At 51.2% G+C, this 19755-nt stretch overlaps 1 protein-coding gene across 17 annotated transcripts in view; it reads left to right on the top strand.

The window, feature by feature from the left end:
* SLTM (SAFB like transcription modulator) overlaps positions 1-19755 on the top strand; it is a 333070-nt gene that overhangs the window by 160627 nt on the left and 152688 nt on the right. For all 17 annotated transcript variants that reach the window (XM_069624367.1, XM_069624362.1, XM_069624366.1 and 14 more), the window contains exon 13: positions 8724-8863. In XM_069624367.1, the coding sequence (XP_069480468.1) occupies positions 8724-8863 (140 nt within the window). The remainder of the gene's footprint in view (positions 1-8723; positions 8864-19755) is intronic.

Genomic DNA, 19755 nt, shown 5'->3' with positions numbered 1-19755 from the left:
GTGTCAAGATTACACTCTACATTGCCAAGTCTCTGTGCAGGGGACTGGATGTGTTCCCTAGACCTCAAGGATGCGTACCTGTTTGCGATTGTCGTACCATTTCCAGTACAAGGTGCTGCTGTTCGGCCTGAACTCTGGCACCTTGCGTCTTCACAAAGCTGATTAATGCAGTGGCGAGTCTCCTCCGCCTAGAGGGCAATCACTTATATCCTTCTCTGGACGACTGTCTGAGGGCCAACCTGCACGAGGTGGCTGTGTACTCCTGCCAAAGACTGGCAGATGTTGTTCTCCATCTGGGCTTCTTCCCTGGTGTTCCTTGTAGTACACTGGGACTAGGTTGTTCAGCGAGTGTTCCGCACCCATCTAGAGGCTCCTCTCTGCAAGGCGAATGGATACTTTCTGGCTACTCAACCATCTCTGCATGATGGTTCCAGAGCCTTCTGGGACTCGTGGCGTCTTGTGTACTCTGGGTGCGGCACACCTGCCTCAACGAGGCACATTCAGCTCCATCTGGCAGCCAATTGGGACCAGGACTCGGTCTCAATGCCCCTGTCCCTCCTCCCGTATCTTCGATGGTTGTTGGACTACATGTGGCAGTGGAGCCCCCTTTACCCTACCCTCTGGTGGTTACAACTGAATCCTCTTTCAGGCTGGGGGGGGCTACTCTGGAGGGCTACTCCATGCATGGGCCAAGGTGAAGGCCCTCCTGCACATCAATCTGCTAGGCGCAGTAACTGTAGGGTTCCAGCTCTGAATCCACCAGACCCCATAGTCCTGCCCTCCCAACAATTTTTAAATCACAATTGCTGAGCAGACCAGACCATCGGTAAAGGGGAAGTGGATAAAATAAAAAAACAGGTCCCTGATGCTTGCCCTCTAACTGCTGAACTTCGCGCCTTCTGGAGACCCGCATCTTGGTTACATTGCTTCTCCTAATCGGTCTCATTAAAATGCTCTGTTCCTCCCCTTATTTACCGGTTAGTCCCTCCACCAGAACTTGAGGTACCTTTTGAACTATGTTGAATCTTGTCTCCAATGTTTTCTTTAGCACACTGTTTCAGATAAAAAAAAAATCCCAGCTGAGGCTGTCCTTTTTGACAATCGCGATACTGCAGATAATGAAAATCTTTTCTCCAGCATGGTGTCTGGCATGGATTCACCTGTTCATGAATTTTCCCCGTCAGGCTAGGAATCCTTGGTAAAGAAATCTGTTTCACTTCGGTACTGTCTTTCTCCTAACAACCAATCACTGGACTCTGGGTCATACTGCCCCAGCCAATGATTTCCCTCTGGCAGCAATCTTCAGATTTTTATTGCACGTTCGTGTGGGGAGTTCTCGTGCTATAGCTCTCGAGCTATTACTGTGGTTTGGGTTTTTAAAAAAAAAAATTAACGGGGACCTGTTTTGGTATTCTTCAGCGCCTGTCAAGGGCGATTTTTACATCTAATTTCTTCTTGGAGTATTCCAGAAGCTTCAAGGCCTACCCCTCATGGCAGAGGAAGATTCAGCGCCTCTGTTCAGGATTTGTCCAGGATGTGGCCTGCTGAAAATCTACTTGGACGATGGGCATTTCGTGTGCTGCTACTGCCTGCATTCCGACCATGTGGAGGATGACTGCGTTTTGCCAGGAGATGGTCCCCTGCACCTGCAGGCCAAGGCCCCTGCTACGGGTGAGTCCTGGCAGCATGCCTCCCCCAGCCACAAGAAATCTGAGCAGTCTTCTAAGACCTTTGAGGGTGCCCGGGTGACGGGGGCCCAACAGAAGGCCAAGCACCGCGTCTGGGGGACCTGGAGTGCCATTGCGATGGGCTCCCCGGTGGCCAGGGCTGGCACAGCATTGCCGGCACCTTCGACCACGAGCCAACGCTCCGCTTCGGCGAAGAGGAAGTCGGACCACCTGGGTAAGCTTCTGGAGAAGCCCCAGGCAGGCCAGTCAGAGAACGCCAAGGGAGTGGGGTGCTGACCCCCCAACCCCGACCTGCTGCCCCCTCCCAAGGTGAAGGCCCTAGCTCGACCAAGGTCGTGCACGCCCTGATTCACCCGGCAAAGCTGTCCATTGGTGGCATCCCTAGCGAAGGCCACGGACGCAGGTTCGCAGGGTACAGTCCCCAAGATGAGTTTCCCTGCCTGCCAGGAGGGAATTGTTGTTCCAGCCCATAGAGAAGACTCCAGAGAAGGTGATGGCCGTCATCTCCCTGGTCAAAATGAAAGGGGGCACGGTAGTCCTGCAGAGCAGACACCACCTTTGAGGAGGAACTTTCTACTCTCAGACCATTTTGGAGAATACATTTGTCAGTCTACAGGAGGGACCCTGACTAGGGAGACGTCCAGAGTGGCGACAAGACCGAGGAGGAGCAGGCCGTGGAGGTGTTGGGAGAACCCTACACTGCTGCCACCGTCTCTCCCGCCAACACCACCTCGGCAACCACCTCAACCCCCAGCAGACATTTGGTGTTCATTCTCCAGGCACTCACACATTGTGTTTGGACTTTTGGACAAGGAAGCTCCTTCGGCCGACCGATGATCCTGTGGCGCTAGAAGACCCACAGCACCAGGGCCATCGGGTGCACCCCCAACCAAGAAGAGTGCACCTTCCACCAGTGTAAACCCCCCCCCAACTCCCTCCACCGAGGGAGGATACAGACGCAGACATTGCGATGACTGGGATGGGCACGGACGGCGGCGGGTTAGACCTCCTGTCTCTGCCGCCCACAGCCTCCCCACCCAACTAGATGTAGATGCTCATTCCATGCCATGATCTCTAGGGTCTCGGACCGGTTTCAGCGGACACCCAAGGAAGAGTGGTTCCTGTACCAACGCCGTGGGGCAAAGAGGAAGACTGTGCTGTCGATCCCTCTGTTGGGCGACATTTGGGATGAGGGACTGTCCTTTTGAAGAACCCTTCATCGGCTCTGGCGAGGAGGGACCGGTACAAAAAGTACAGGGTGCCGGACACTGCACCCAAGTGTTCAGATCCTAGCCTTCCCCCTCATTCAGTAGTCTCGGCAGCGGCGAGGAAGAAATCCTGTCTCTGCGGCGTCAACTTCCTCCTTTCCCCGGACAGTAATGTGAAGAAGTCGGACGCCATGGGACGATGAGTCATCAAATTGGCAACGACGACCATCAAGGTGGCCAACGCCCTCACCATTGTGGTGCGCTATGACGGGGAGCTCTGGTTTAAGATTGCTCCCCTCTTGGACTTCCCGTGGACAAGAGCGGAAGCTTTGGAGATCCTGCAGGAGGGCGAGGTGGCATCGGACCATGCCATCATCGTGGCCTTGGACATTGCCGATACAGGATTCTGCCAAATGGGCAACAGCGTTTGCCTTAGTCGGCGGGGATGGTTGAAGGACACAAACTTTCGCCAGGAGGTGCAGTCGCAGATATTGGACATGCCTTTCGACAGGGATAATTTGTTTGGAAAGACCGTGGACGAGTCCTTCCAGGCCATCAATGCAGATACCGAGCCGGCGCATACCTTGGGCACTAACAGCGGCAGCCGTTCTTTTGGACCTCCTGAGGAAAGTCCCAGGGTTCCTTCAAAGGCTTTGGTAGAAGTTCTTTGTCGTACCGTCAATCATCCAGCTCTTCAGCTCAGAAAGCCTACAGGGGCGCAGCAAGTCCGGAGGTGGTTGCCGTCACCAAGGCCCGCAAGGTGGCACCACCACAGCCAATCAGGACAACCAGCTGTGATGTCGGCCCCCCACCAGCGCACCCCGGATTTCCAGACCCCCCCATTCATCAGGAGACAGTCACGACGGACGCATCCCTGGAAGGTTGGGGAGCACACACACACCAGAAGTCTCCATGCAAGGGGCCTGTGGCTACTGGAGAAGTTGTTGCACATCTCTCAAGGGCAAGGTGGCTCGGATAACGCAAAAATAAATGCTTCTCATTAGAGATGAGAAACCCACCAGGCTTTGACAACACCCCCCCCCCCCCCCTCGCCCCCTCAGAGAAACTGCAACAACCTGGCAGACCACTTCAAGAAAAAATCAATAACATCCGACCATACAAAATATACCAACCAACTTCAACATACTACCAAGCGAACCTGTCAGAGAACCTCAGCACAAACTCCAACTTCCCTGCAATATCAGCAGAGGCATTAGCAATGCTGGTAAAACACAGCAAGAATGCTGGATCACCCATGGATCCCTGTCCCCCGGACATCTACAAATCGATCCTTGCAGAAGGAACGCCAGCAGAATACTACAGAAACCTTCTGAACCTATCGCTAGCAACAGGAACTATACCGAGGACCTTCAAATCAGCATATATCAAACCACTTCTGAAAAACACAAGTGGTGACATAGAAGACCAACTACAGGCCGATTTCAAACATTCCCTACCCGGCAAAACTGGAAACCTACGTATATAAACTAACCCAAGAACACATAGAAAAGCACCATCTGCTAGACCAAGTCGGTTTTCAGACCCACAAGAGGAACGGAAACCGCACTATCCATCTGGGACGACCTAAAAACTAACGCAGACTCAAACGCAACCTCAGCCCTTAATCTACTCGACCTCTCTGCAGCCTCCGACAGTTAATCATGACACCCTAACCAAAAGACTAGTTGACATAGGAATAACAGACACAGCACTACTCTGGACTAAATCATTCCTAGCAGACAGAGCAGAAACTGTATGGATTAAACCCTTCAAATCCACTCCCAAGATTTAACAACTGGAGTGCCACAAGGATCCGCCCTATCACCACTTTACTTCAACATCTACCAGACTCCGATTATCAGAATCTTCAAAAAGTACAACATCACATGCTACAACTGCGCAGATGATACTCTAATCATCTACAAAATCAGACACCCAAGCCGATCACCCAACCCTTATCGAATGTCTAAAAGAAGTCTTCAACTGGATGACTTCCAACAACCTGAAAATCAACCCAGGAATGACAGAAATCATGATCATATCCAAAGACCAGAGAACGAAACCGCCATCCCGTGACCAACGGAAATGGGAACTGCACCATCACCATCTAAGGTAGTAAAAAATCTGGGAGTCCTGATGGACAACACCCTGACCTTAGAACCACAAATAAATGGAACAGTCAAGTGCTCTTTCCTCCTCCACGCGGCAAGAATCCTACCGTTCCTCTCCTTCACGCACAAAACACTAACATCGCCCTCATGTCAAAAATCGATTATGCAAACAGCCTCTATCTTGGAATTCCAGAATACCTCCTGAAGAAACTACAACAGATCCAAAATACAGCAGCCAGACTACTCCTCAAACTAATCACTCCCGCCCTAAAGACACTACCATGGCTCCCAATAAAACATTGCATCACCTTCATAACAGTGTGCATAACGCACAGGGCAATGAGTGGACAAGGAGCAGAATTCCTACAAAAGGAAATAACAATCTACAAGCCAAAGCAGATGTGTATGCGGGACTCATGGAGGAAATTGCGGAATAAATGGGTGGTTGAACTAGGTAGGGATATATCTGAAGCTGTTTGGGATCATGTGTGGAGAGTGACGGTGAGAGCAAAAATGGATTTGAACCTGAGGTATATCCACCAGCGAAATTTGGGGCGTATTTATTGGACACCAGTGAAGATGGCTGAGCGGGGTTTGAGTTGGATTTATGTTGGGGGGGCGGTGCTCGCGTTCAAAGGGAACTTACTTGCATATGCTTTAGGAATGTGATAGGGTTCTGACTTTTTGGAAGGAGGTAATTGATCGAGTAGATCTAGTGATTGGTAGGTTGTTTCCTCGAACTTTCATGTCTGCAGTTTTTCTCTCCAATGAAAACAGAGGTTTAGAGATATGTGGTGTATCTGAATGGATTGATGGGGCATTGTTGATGGCAATAAAGCATATTATGAGAGTTTGGAAATAGCATAAGAAACCACATACTGATAGTTGGATGGTGGACATGCGCACGCTTTCAAAGTATGAGTGGTCTCGGGTGTTTCGGCTTCGAGAGGCTGAATACTGTGAGAATTGGGATTCCTTTAATGATTTGTTCGAGTAATGGCATGGAATTTTTTTGTGAAATTTGGGTATTGTGGGGGTGGGGGGGAATTAATGGGTTGTTTTTGCTTCGTGGTCGTGTGTGTGTTTGTGGTGTTATGGTAAAAACATTAAAAAAAATCTACAAGCCAACAAGACACCTCTGGTCCAGCAACGAAATCTGCCTGGAACCAAAACCATACCTCAAGAAAAAAACTTGGAGGCACCTCCTTCTATCACTTAGCAGAAAAAACCTGGAACAACATCCCAAAAGAAATCAGACACCAAAGCGCACCTCAAATTTAGGAAATTACAAAAAATCTGGCTCTTCAACACCACAGACTCAAACTGAAAACGGAAAGGAAAAGGGCTGACTAAACTGGAGTGGACAAGGACAACTCCCAGAAGCCACTAGGAAACACCCACGCCAACCTGGACAAGTGACACCGGGTAGAGTGAAACACAGGCGTCACCGAGGGAGACGGACACCCGCACCGCACTCGCCCCTTGGCTGCCACCAGGTACCACAGTGTTGTAGAATTGTCGGGATATTAGCAATCACTACATTAGCTAAGCTGTGGACATTGGCAGGTGCACTGGCCGTATGAGTGGGATGGGAAGACGGGTAGGGCTGTGAGGGAGACTGGGGGAGGAGGGACCCAGATCAGGAAAGAGGCGCAGGGCTGCTCCTGAGCCCCATCTGGGGAGACTACAGAAGCCCAGTGCCTCAATTCAGGATAGATATGCCAACTGCTAACCAATTGCACTAACAATTCTCCCCCTCTGCATACACATCTCAAACCCTACAGCACAACAAACCGCACAAACTTCACTACATTGGAACAAAACGCACATAGACTCGCACAATAGTACACGACGACAGCCGGCCGCTAACACCTCAGGCCCAGCCAACGGACCCACCTGGCTGAGGCCGCCAACAGCACATCACTGCTCTTGCACTGTTCCAGCTTCCTCCCACTAAACCCCCCCCTGCCGTCCTCTTTCAGAGCCGCCAGAGCGCCAGGGGATCTCTCCGGTGGTTATAGTGCACGGTACAAATGTCCTTTAACATTAACATAACAGTGCTTTACATCCGGAAGCAAGGGGGCACCAGATCCCCAGTGCCCTCCAGGGAGGTGCTGGACCTATGGCGAGGGGCTGTCGCCCAGGAGATCAGATGCTCCTCGTCCCATTTTCATCTGGCAGGAGTGAAAACACTGTTGCCGACCCCCTCAGAAGGGAACTGCGCTCGTGCCACGAGTGGGAGCTTCGGCAGGACCAAGTGGATCTAATATTCAGATTATGGGGCAATCCCCCCCCCCGATCAATCGGTTTGCAGGGGCGATGAACGCCAAGTGCCAGAGATTCGCCAGCAGGTCTCCCCAGCCGGGGAGCATGGGGGGGTTGTGTTCTCCTTCCCCTGGGATGGTCTGTTACTCTATGCGTTTCCCGCGTTGCTTCTGCGATTCATCAATCAACTCGGACGGTCCTGGTGCAGGATGATCTTTATCGCACCGGTGTCGCCAAGGCAGATATGTTACCCGAACCTTCTGGACCTTTCGGCGTCCCCTCCAATCAAGCTTCCTGCAGACGCAGATCTTCTCGCCAGGGAAGGAGGCGCGATTCTGCACCACGATCCAGGGTCGCTGAACTTGCAGGCCTGGCTCCTGCCAAACTAGAGTTTGGAGGATGCGATATTCCAGCAGACTGCAAGGAAGTGCTTGCCAAGGGGAGGCCCTCTCCAAGGCTTCCATTTCCAGGTGGCTCTCCGGCTGCATCACCCATTGTCCCTGGTTGGCAAACCGACCGTTGCCTGTCCGTCCGAGAGCCCATTCGACCAGAGAGATTGCTGCAACTACGGCGTTCCTGTCTGGTGTGCCCCTGCTGGACATCTGCAGGGCTGCTACGTGGAGGTAGACGCACACCATCACAAAGTTGTACTGTGTCGACCAGGATTCTAGGGAGGAGGCCAGAGTCGGCCAGGCAGTGCTGCACAACCTGTCTGCTTGCCGGTGAGCCGGTAAAAGATGCTTATTGGTAATGTTGAGCCCTGCCACCTCCCATGGTTGTGCGTGTACTGCTATGTATTTTTATTCATGAACATGTGAATCCATGCCATACCCCATGCTGGAGAAGAAACAAGTTACTTACCTGTAACTGTTCTCCAGCATGGGTCTGGCATGGATTCACATGCGAACCCTCCCGCCTACTTCTCTGTGGCTCTTCTCTTGGTCCTACTGCCAATTTACATGCTACCAAATCTGAAGATGGCTGCCAGAGGAGGGGCTTAGGCAGAGGGCAGTGATTGGCTGGGGGCAGTATGACTCAGACCAGTGATTGGTTGTTAGGAGAAAGACAGTTCAGAAACGAAACTGATGTATTTTTTTTTCTTTACTGAGGATTCCCAGCCTGATGGCAGGGGAATAGTCATGAGCATGTGAATCCATGCCAGACCCATGCTGGAGAACAGTTACAGGTATGTAACTTGTTTCACTGCATGCCTCGCTTTTTGGTGGCACCACTGCACCAAATAAATATTAAGTGTGCGTTTGGCAAAATGATCCATTTTACAGAAAGCACTGGTAAATATTGTCACCAGTCACAATTGGGGGACAGCATTAAGAATATGTAAACTAAAGAACAGTGCGAGACCTGTTGCAAGTGCTTTATTGCAATCTTTTTTGTTTGCATTTGGGACTTGTGGAATGTATTTAAAACTGGCCGCTTTTGTCTTTCTGCAGGAACAAATTAAGTACTTCCCCAACAAGAAGTTTGAATTCCAAGGTAAAAAAGTAATGCCGTATGAGAGGGTAAAGGCTTATCGCATCAGAGAACACTTGGACCGTGTTGACAGACTACGCCGTGCTGTTGAATTGAGAAGGTAAATCTAACCAGAACAAACTTTTAGCATTTTGCCTGATGTAGTCTTCATAGCGATTTAATGCCTGAATCAACACTGATCAAATCTGTGATGCCTTTGTTTTTAAAAAGCAGCTTCTTTGTGATTTGAAATGCTATGTTTGGATGGCTCCCATCATATCCTTTAAATCGCCGCAGGTTTTGTCTTTAACCATGAAGCAGAGTTTTAGGCTGCAGTTGTACCAGTCTCCAATCTCAGCACTATTTTTCTGGGATTCATCCTTCTCCAGCGTTGGGTCTGGCATGGATAGATTCACATACATTCCCTGTCAGTCTGGGAATCCTCAATAAAAAGGTAAGATTCACTTTCGCTTCCAGTTTCACTTCCACTAACAGTATTTCTCATTTAACCCAATCGCTGTACCAATACTGCCCCCAGCCAATGACCATCTTCTGCGTAAGCCCCTCTGGCAACCGCCTTCAGATTTTTACTGCACGTTCAAGTGTTGAGAGTCCTAGTTTTGCTCTGTGAGCTATTTTATGGTTTTCATACCTTTTTTGGGAAAGTGCCATTTTTGTCAAAACAGAGCCAGTGTGCTCTTCATCGACCGACAAGAGGGGTCCGATGTCTGTCCATTTCAGCGCCCCTTAAGGGAAAGGATCATTCCGTTTTCATCAAAGTTTACAGAAGGCCATCAGGCCTACTCCCCTCCTCGTCTGTCATGGTTGGAGGTGGGAAGTACCCTTTTCAAGCTCTGCTCCAGCAGCTGGCTGCCGAACATGTTCGAGGACAAACCCCTTCAATGTCTGTCTTCACCCGGACCACAAATAAGGGGATTGCGAGATCTGCCTCGGGTTCTCCAAGAGAAGGCTTGTCGCAGTAGACTGGTGGCGTGGTTAAGGACAGGCAATCCGAGGAGGGGGCTCGGCCTTTGAAGGCGCCTCGTCCGTGGGGGCCCAAGATAAGGCCAAGCACTGAAAGTCTGTTTCAAGCACGCGCAAGACGGTCCTGTGATGGGCAGGGCGCGATCTGCCTCCATCTCGGCCATTGATCAAGCTCCTCCTCAAAAGAAATGGCCCTGGTTAAGCTGCGGGTGAAGCCTAGGATCGAAGACAAGGCAGCCGACCTGCCCAAAAAGGCTCAGGCGACGCTGAAAAAAATTGTCTTCGCAGATATGAGATGGTGGTGGCTGCTCTCTCAAAGGCCAAAGGCTTGACCCGGTTATGGCAGCCCCGACTGCGCCCTGCCTGTCCCTACCCTGAGCCGGAAAATAGGATGCATTCGCTCAGCCCTGTGGAGACCCCTCAGGCTGCAAAAAGGTGGAGGGAGGGTGGGGGGGAATGAGGTCCCAGGTCAGCCAAGACCTGAAGGTTTCTTTCTTGGATGAGGAGGATCGAGACTCCGTACACACGTTCCCTGAGGACGGCTGACGAAACTGAGGTTGTTGACCGCGTGGGGCCTAATAGGCCTACAACCCTAACTCCACCAACAAATATGTATCTGGACATCCTTTCAACCCTTCACACGCTGGTGTCTGAAATTCAGAAACGGATGCCACCGCTCTCGGCCGCAGTGGCCCTGGATCAGCCTCCTGTGAAAGAGGAAGTGCCATCCAACGCTACTGCATTATCCTCTTGCCCGGACACGGCCTCAACGGATGTCCTCATCATGGCAGGCGGTTTGCCGCAGCAGATGTCAGGCTAGGGAGGATGTCTTGCCTTGGAAGCAAGACAGAGCAACACAGGTTTGATCCCGGGTCTGCACTTAGAATCCTCTGGGATTATAAATAATCCTCCACCTTATAAATAACCTATCATATCATCCCCGCCGGATGAGGTGGGATCGTTTCATGCCATGGTCACCAGAGCTTCGGAGTTATTCCAGTTGACACCCTAGGAGACCAAAAAGGAAGGTTTTCCTCTACCAGGGGCGTGAGGCCAAGAGGAAGACAATCATGACGGTGCCCTTACTGGATGATGTGTGGTAAGAAGGCCTGGCCCTATTGTAGAATCCTGCCGCAGCAAAGTGGGATAGGCTAGAGAAAAAGTAGCGGGTACCGGAGTACGCTCCAGGTGCCTACGGTCGCAACCGTCGGCAGCTGTGAGTAAGATAGTCTAAACACTCATCCTCCGTCCGGACAGCAAGCAGAAGAAGTTGGCTACCTTGGGGAGAAAGGTCATCTACTCCGGCGTCGACCGTCAAGGCGGGCAATCCAGGCCACTACAGGGAACTGACAAACTGGTTCAATTCTGGAGTTCCTGCCTGACGAAGTGGGTGGAGGCGGTCACACTCCTCCAAGGGGTGGGGGGAGTGGCTTTGGACCATGCCATCACAGTGGTCCTCGACGACACGTTTCCGGCATATGGGCAATGGTGTCCGCCTTCGTTGTGTCTGGCTGAAGGCCACCAATTTCCATCAGGAGATCCAGACAAGGGTACTGGACATGCCATTCAACCCTTTCAGGCTGGTAATCCTCAGTTAAAGAGAAGTTTAACTTAAAAACTGTCTTTTCTCCTATAAACCAATCACTGAGCTCTGGGTTATACTGCCCAAGCCAATGACTGCCCTCACCCTAAGCACCGCCTCTGGCAGACATCTTCAGATTTTCTTTGCACAGTCAAGTGTTGGAGTCCTCGTGACTTGCTTTGAGCTATTCTACATTTTGGCGCTTTTTTCAATAAGTTTCTATTTTTCTCAGTCTGTGCTCTTTTGTCCTTTTGTCAAGCAGGGATTTGTTTGTCAGCGTCTTTAAACGCCCCTCAAGGGCAAGAATCATCGAGTTTCATCCAAGATTCCAGAAGGCCATCAGGCCTACACCGCACGCTGGACCATGTTGGAGACGGAGGGAGGCGCCCTCTTCAAGCGATGGTCTAGCTGCAGATTGAGCAAGTGGTTTGTGGAGGACAAACACTTCCAGTGCCGCTACTGTCAAGGATCATAACAGTAGGTTGGCGGCATGGCTCAACGCCAAGGCCTCCACCCCGTGTGACAAGCAGCAGCATGCATCACCCAGGAACGGTCGGTCCGAGGAGCGGGCTTTGGTGTCCTTTTGATGGTGCTCCTTCTGCTGGGGCCCAAGACGAGGCCAAGCACTGAGTTGGTTTCCGTCGGGGTTGCCGTGCAAGTGGGTCACTCTACGTGCAGGGTGCGCCCATCTTCAGTCTCCCTCCATCTCCAATCATCGCTCCTTCTCAAAGAGGAATCGGCTAAGCCGGAGAAGACCAAGGCGCAGGGGAAAGGTGTCCGACCTGGCCCAGGGGGTCCAGGCGAAGTAATCCTCTATCGAGTTGGTGGCGGCTGCCCTCTCAAAGGCAAAAGGAGCTGAACCGTTCTAGCGGACCCAAACAGCGCCCGCAGTGGCCCTCCCCCTGAGTCGGGAAGCCTTGGCCAAGCTTGTGGAGAAAACGCCAGAGAAGAGGATGCCATCCCTATGCCAGAGACGGACCCCCTCAGGATGCCAAAGGGGCAGGGAGGTTTGGGAGGGTGGAGGGGGGGGGGCAGGAGTGGAGGCCTCAACCGTGCTCCAGGCATTTCTGATGCTTGTGAATCCGCTTAGAATCTCATGCTGTGCCTATAGTCCGACATCTAGTGGTACCTGCAGAGTATTGCATCTAGTCTTTCGAGGATCGAAAAGGGACGTCTACATTGGCGTGCCTGTAACAAAATCCCTCGCGTGTCGAGGTCCCTTAGATGGTCGCCTTATGCGTAGCTCTTACAAATTACAAAATATATTCTTCCCCACGACCTCCGGTCGTTGATTTATATTCGTTCTCTCATTGACTACTTCTTGGCCACCGACTATGACATCGGAAAACAACCCCCGACTTCGAATGTTGGTGCTCTGGTCAACGCGGTCTACCGCGTGGCTACGCCTTAAGCCGACCTATACAGTAGGGAGAATGGAGTACAGGGGTTTACATTTCTTCTAAGAATGTATTTCCCTTTCCCATTACTTTGCCCCTCTGGTTGCGGGTGCCATTGACCTTTCATCGGAGCGGTTACGCACCAAATCGTCTGGCCCCGGCAGGCTGGCCAATGGTTCTGCTATGGGGTATGTACATACCAGTGACGGGGACGCACCCACTACACAACACCCAGTACTGCCACGACTGATTTGTCAGGGGTGGTCTAAGGCGCCAACAGGTATATTGAGTTCCTCGACAGCACCCGCCAATCCACACCCCTCCCCGCAACCGCATAAGCGGCATGCGTCCGAGCACTCCGCAGACAAGGGCGTCACGACCAAAAGTCAGGTCGTCGACTCCTAAGAGCGCGCTGACACAACCTTCTGACTACATCAAAAATGACGGCAACACCGCTTGAACACCCGAAACACCTCCCGGAGATGCCGAACATATTGTCATGATCACTGCTTCCAAGGAGCTAGGACCAGCCCAACGTCCTTGGAAGCAGGCCCCTAACCTTCATCCTAGGCACCAGCCGGTCCCCACTGGGACCTTTTGGACCTTGTCCTGGCGCCGGTGGTACCAGGACAATTATGAGCGCCGGGCTCATAATTTGTATGAAGATGCTTGGGTGGACTTACCTGCAGCAGACCATGCTGCTTACTTACCAGCCACATAGGAATCCTCTGTGAGCCGGGACTACTTTCTTACCTGGGTGGGGCAAGCTCCACTCCCTGGATACAACACTGGAACTCTTCTGTAACAGGAACTCTTTTCTTACCTAGGCGAGGCCGTGGAGGAAGACGCCTCATCACTCCAAGGCTATTTAAACCACACCCGATTGATGAAACGTGCTTTGCGTTATTCTGCATCTGCAGCAGCACGCTCACCGTGTCTGTTCCAGTTTTCTTCTTTCCGATCCTGAACCTGCAAGAACAAACGCTTACCATTCCTGTATCCAGACTTCAGTAGCACCTGCAAAGACAAGAAACAGGTTAGCACGGCAACCTTGACGCGCAGCGCTTTCCTCACCTGATCCATCGGCAGCTACCATCTCTTCACGCTGCTCCTCCGCCTGTGAAGACAAAAGCATAGTTATTCCTGTGAGAAATTACTTACCGGCACTCCGCGAATTCCGGTTTTCTTCAACGCTGCAATCCTGCACCTGAAAGACAAAAGAAGAGACATTAGACAGGTATTTTACTTACGCGCCATCGCGCCCGCCACAATAGGGCGCCTGCAAATACTCTGGCGTTTCCAGCGTCTCTTCAACACCCGAACTCACAACTGCAAGGGAAAAGAGACAGAGCTTTTGAAAAGCAGACAACCGGCATTTACTTGCGCATTTCCAAGCGCTTCATTCCAAGACTCTGGCTCGAACTTCGGCTTTCTTCACACCATCTTCTACCTCAAGAGCCCTGCAAGACTAATAGAAAAAGCATTATACAGAGCCCTGTTCCACATTAACGTGCCCACGCACCTAAAGACTGTAAGGACTTAAAAGGTGTCCGGAAACTCACCGTTCGTGCAGTTAACGACGGTAGCAATCCTCTGATGTCAAGAGGCCTACGTTTCACCCAGTGAAGGAACTGGCAACGGCACCTTGCACCAGACGCAGATGGAGAGTCCAGCATTCACCTATCGAAGGTGAGCACGTTGACCTTGGGGCTCCACGGAAAAGCGAGGAAGGGAAAGGGAGAGAGATTCCCGACAACCCCAGATCATTAACCCCATATTCTTTCACCTGCAGATATCTCACTCTTCGAGTTAGACACACAGTGCGAAGTGGCTCAGCCCCGGAAGCCAATCGAGTCCTGCACTTCACTTTTCGAGTCACAGACACCATCCTGCCAAGACGGCGCCTCCGTGGGAATCAGGTGAGCGTTACACATATGCAGCCAATAAGACTAAGGATAGGTTGAAAGACACGTCCACGCGTTTGGATCAACAGGAAGACTATTCTGAGAGCCCCCATTCCTTATCTAAAAAAACTCTGATAAATCTTGACGTTCTAGGCGGGTAGACCCATCCCCCACCCCACCCCCCAGGAGGAGCACCCCCTTCTGGCTCCTCATTATGGAGCAGGGATGGGTTTGAGGGGCATATGGATAGGCTTGCAGAGTAAGTAGATTTGTCAAAGGTTTACACGCCCAAGAAGCCTAGTGAGGAGGAGCCTTTACCCTTTAGTCTCTAAATTTCAGAGGACCTTCTGCCCTCTTCATGGGTAGGTCTTTGACCTGACCAGGATGAGGTTCTACAAGACCCCTGTTTACAAGAGGATGATCCTTTTGAGGATCACACTAACCAGGCCCCTGATTGGGGAGATGAACCACCAGTGTTAAACCCACATTGGTTGCACCTACCAGTACCCCAGATCCTGACGAAATATGCATGGATCCTCTCCCCTCCCCACCTCTGCGCCAGGCATCTCCCTTAGATGACCAGAAGGCATTTAATGCCATTCTGGAAAAGGAAACGGAACATTTTCAAATAGCCACGCAGGAAGCGATGCAGGACTCATGGATGATATTTTAAAGGAGAAGCCACCTGCCAGTCAGGCTATCCCTTTACTCCATTAAAAGGCGCATCACCCCTTTACTGACACAATCAGACGAGTGCTCTGAACCTTCAGGTGAAGGAACTTTTTCGTCCCTACCCTACAGACCCCCCTCTATTTGGGGACATGCCACACCAGATTCTCTTGTGGTCACTACAAGAAAGGGAGCCGGGGTACCCTTGTCCACAGGTGAGGCACCACCAGAGACTGCAAAAAACTGTGTGCCCTAGGAAAACAAGACACTTCCACCAGGATTGCCAACAATACCACGCTCTTGGCCAGTTATTTGAATGTGCAGTGGAACCTGCTACAAGAGGACCTACAGGAAGTCCCCGAACCAGTCCATTCACGGCTGCTCACAGTTGTTTCCGAGGGTAGACTAGTAAATCATATCCTTAAGAACACCCAAGATGCTGCAGAGACGGCAGGGTGGACTCTGGCCCAGGGTACCCTTTTGGAAAGACCCGCCTGGCTAAACTTGGGGTTCAAACCCGATGCACAAGCGTTTCATCAACAAACTGGTGGAGGAGTCCAACCTGTTTGGCAAAGCTGTAGATGAGGTGCTGGAAACCGCGAAAAAAAGAACAAGAGACTTTGAAATCATTGAATCGGATCACTCCAAGGCCCTTTCAGCAGTAAGGTGTAAGTTATTGCCTCTCATTTCACGTACAGTCCTACTCACGTTCCCCATATAACCAATATGGAGCGGGTAACACTTGGTCCTCGGGTCAAGGGTCCGCTGCTTCCAATGAGTATCCACTTAGAGCAGTGGTCTTCAAACTTCCCCGGAGCAAAGTTTGGGCAGGCAGAGACCCCCAAAAATGCCAAATGGACAGTATGTATGATATGATAGGTTATTTATAAAGTGCTTAATACCCAGAGGTTTCCAAGTGCAGACCCTGGGATGGAACCTGTTGCTTCATGTCGCCTTGCTTCCAAGGTGAGCACGTTGCCGCTGAGCTGTCCTCCTGGACTGTCACCACACCCTACTCTCAGTATAGTCCCTGGGCTCCCTCATCCCACTCCTTCCCAGTCCCTAGGCTCTCCATGCCCCATCACACAATGGGCTTTCCCCCACCCTCTCCCACCACTATCCCATGGTTTCCGCCCATCTTGCTCCCACCACAGTCCCTGGGCTCCCCATCCCATTCCCAACACAATTCGAGGGCCAGTGGCGGCTGGTGAATTTTTTAAGTGGAGTGGCATAACTATTTCCTCCAAAAATGCCTACGCGACTGAGACCAGTCAGGGAGCTTGAACCAATGAAGGGGGGGAGGGGGCCGGGGGGGGGGGAACAGGGGGTTTCCCCCATTATTTTTTAATGGGTTAAAATGTTGCATTTTAGAGCATACTTTATTCCCCCCGCCCCCCTTTTTTTAAATAGCCAAACAGTTTGCAGTTGGTGCCTGGGGGGGGGGGGCTCAGGGGGCAGGCATGACATTTTTTACTGGACTTCTATGATAGACGTCCAGTAAAAAAATACCATCCCTGGCCCCCACTGGGCCTAACACAATCATGATTGTGCGTATGCAAGGCATTGGGGTGCCAAGGGAGCAAGCATGGTATTTTTGACTGAACATCTGATGGAAATCCAGTAAAAAAATAAATACCATCCCTGTTCTTCTGAGGCGCTGTGGAGCCCAGGGGAGAGCAGATTTTGGAAAGTGGGTAGGGGGATTGTGCAACAAATTTTTAAAAAGCCTTTGTACAACCCACCTTCCCCTTCTATCCACCACTTGGCAAACTAACACACACCACATTCATACCGCAATCACCTTATCATTCACACGAGCATATATCACATACACTCGCTCATAACGCAAGCATACATGCATCCAGACACATGTTTAAATAAAAAAAAATGAACATAAACGTACCTTCTGCATTGGCCTGCATGTGGGTGCTGAAACGCCCTGCTCCAAGCTGCTCTGTCCGTATTTCCGAGGAGGCGCAGGAGCTCCCCCTTGAACATAGACATGCAGTGCCCGAGCCAGCATTTCCAATGAGCTACGCGCAATGCTGGCGAAGCAAAACACTCCAGCCTTGCATGGCTCAGTGAGCATGTGGGGCTGGGGGCACTGAACTGTTAAAGGGAAATAGTGTTTCCCTTTGACAGTTCAGCCAGCCCAGGAGCACGCCCTCAGCTGCTTTTTCCAGTGTGAATTGTTTTCACTGAGCTGGCTACTTAGCTCCTCCATAATGGACACGGGGGCCACTGGGTGGGTGCCCCCTTGCCATTATAGATAAAGCCGCCAGGCTCGGACTGGCCTACAGGGCAATGCATCTATCAAAAAATGTGAAATGCTAATGTGGGCCTGTGTGAGTTACTTCACTATGCAGTTAGATTTGGATCATTGAGCAGTTAGTAATTTTGACCATTGTTGCTGAATAAATATTCTTTAAATATCGCTATTTGCACTTAACACAAAGCAGTCAAACAGTCTGACTAAAGGAATGAATATCCATTTACAACTGCGGGCCATTTTCATTTTTGCTGAGTTTCATGCTTCTTACCGACCATGTGAGCCGCCCCTGCCATTTCTTCTGATCTTTATCTTTTTTTTTTTAGATTTCATGCTGTCCTCACGGCCCTCCAGGGATGCGGCTGCAGCCCCCCCCTGCAGGGCCGCGACCCAGTTTTAATACCGCTGACCTAGGGGGGGACAGCACCATGGGAAAGGAAGGGGTTGCAATGCCACCCCTAGAGGCTCCCCGGCCTCCAGTCAGAAATGACTTCTCCAGGTCCCCTCTCATGGCTTCCCGGTCAGGAGACATATTCTTACACGAATTTACCACAGACCAGTGGGTGCTCAAGACTGTCCCCCACGGTTATTGCATAGAGTTCAGCCGGCCACCGCGATTCAGACCACCAAAGTCCAGGTGTCTTACACCAGAACATCCTGCTGTGCAAGACCGCGAAATCCTGCAGGAAAAGGGCTCAATCGAAGTCGTCCCCGTTCTACAGGTAAACAAGGGTATTTATTCAGTGTACTTGTACCCCAAAAAGGATCTCACCATGCGCCCTGTGCTAGACTTGTGCCCAGCAAACATTTGTCAAACCACATAAGTTTCAGAGGTAATCCCTCTAACGCAGGGATTACATGGCAGCATTGGACACGAAAGATGTATACTTTCATTTTTCAATTTTGCAGGGGCACAGGAAATACTTAAGGTTCATGATGGAAGACCAACACAACAATCAGTTCAAGGTCCTTCCATTCAGCATTGCCTCGGGCCCCAAGAGTGTTCACAAAGGTGCTGGCAGTTCCAGCAGCTCACCTGCGCAGGCAATCCATCCTGGTTTATCCTTACCTCGACGACTGGCTCATAACCGGGGACTCTTACGAAACATGCCTGTCAAACATCTAAAGGATGAATGACCTATTATTCAGTCTGGGATTCTCTATAAACCAGAAGAAATCCAGCCTGGACTCCAGCCAAATCGAGTGGTTTCTGGGGGCTCTAATTCGGACAGAAGACTGCCTAGTCTTCCCCTCCCAGTGGTGATGGTACGCAAGACCATGCGACTTAAGAATGATGGCGTCCTGCATTTACTTGGTTCCTCACCACATTTGCGCATGCGCCCCATGCAAGAGTGGCTCAATAGCCAATGGTGTCATGCTAGCGGATAATGGGACAATCTAGTGGTTGTCTCGGCAGTCCTCGTTCTCTCTGCAGTGGTGGTTGAGGGGAAAAACTCTTGAAGGGGAGTAGAAGCCACTCTCGCGATGGACGCATCTCTCAAGGGGTGGGGGGGGGGGGCTTCCTTCCCTCTGAAGACTGCGCACAGCGTTTGGTCCTCAGCAGTAGCATCCAACCACATAAACCTGTTGGAGCTGTTAGCACTGTTCAAAGCACTGAAGGTCTTTCAGACGGTTTCAGGGAAAGACAGTACTGATCCTCACGTACAGCACCACAGCCATGTACTACCTGAACAAGCAACAGGGGCACTCCCTCTCCAGGACTATCCAAACGGCTCTCAAACAAAAGATGTTCCTATTGTCTCAGCACGTTCCAGGTGAACTCATCTTCTGGCAGACGTGCTCTTTAGACTCGTCCTACTGCCCTTATAGTACAAATGGCGACTACACGAAACCAGAGTCTCCAATCTTTTTGCAGAATGGGGCTTCTCAGAGCTGGACTTATTCGCAACTCTGGAGAACTCAAAATGCCCAGATTACACCTCCAGGTACCCTCTGAACCGATCCAAGGGAAACGGTCTCTGGATAACCTGGCCAGGGAAATGTTGATGCTCCCCCCGCCCCACCCCCCTACTCAACAAGATTGTGCACAAGATGCACCAGGAACCAGTCACCATGATATTGGTGGCTCTGCCAACCCGGTTCTCCCATCTGATGGAGATGTCTCTCTCCTCTGTAACTTCCTTGCCCATACAACATGTTAGGCAGAATCCTGTGCAGTGCCCATAGGGACCACTACACACAATTAAG

This window comes from Ambystoma mexicanum, chromosome 11, assembly GCF_040938575.1.
Source record: "Ambystoma mexicanum isolate Mex_15411 chromosome 11, UKY_AmexF1_1, whole genome shotgun sequence".
NCBI classification, from domain to species: domain Eukaryota; kingdom Metazoa; phylum Chordata; class Amphibia; order Caudata; family Ambystomatidae; genus Ambystoma; species Ambystoma mexicanum.
Note: the sequence above shows the minus strand (reverse complement) of the source record. Positions and strands in the feature narration are given on the sequence as shown.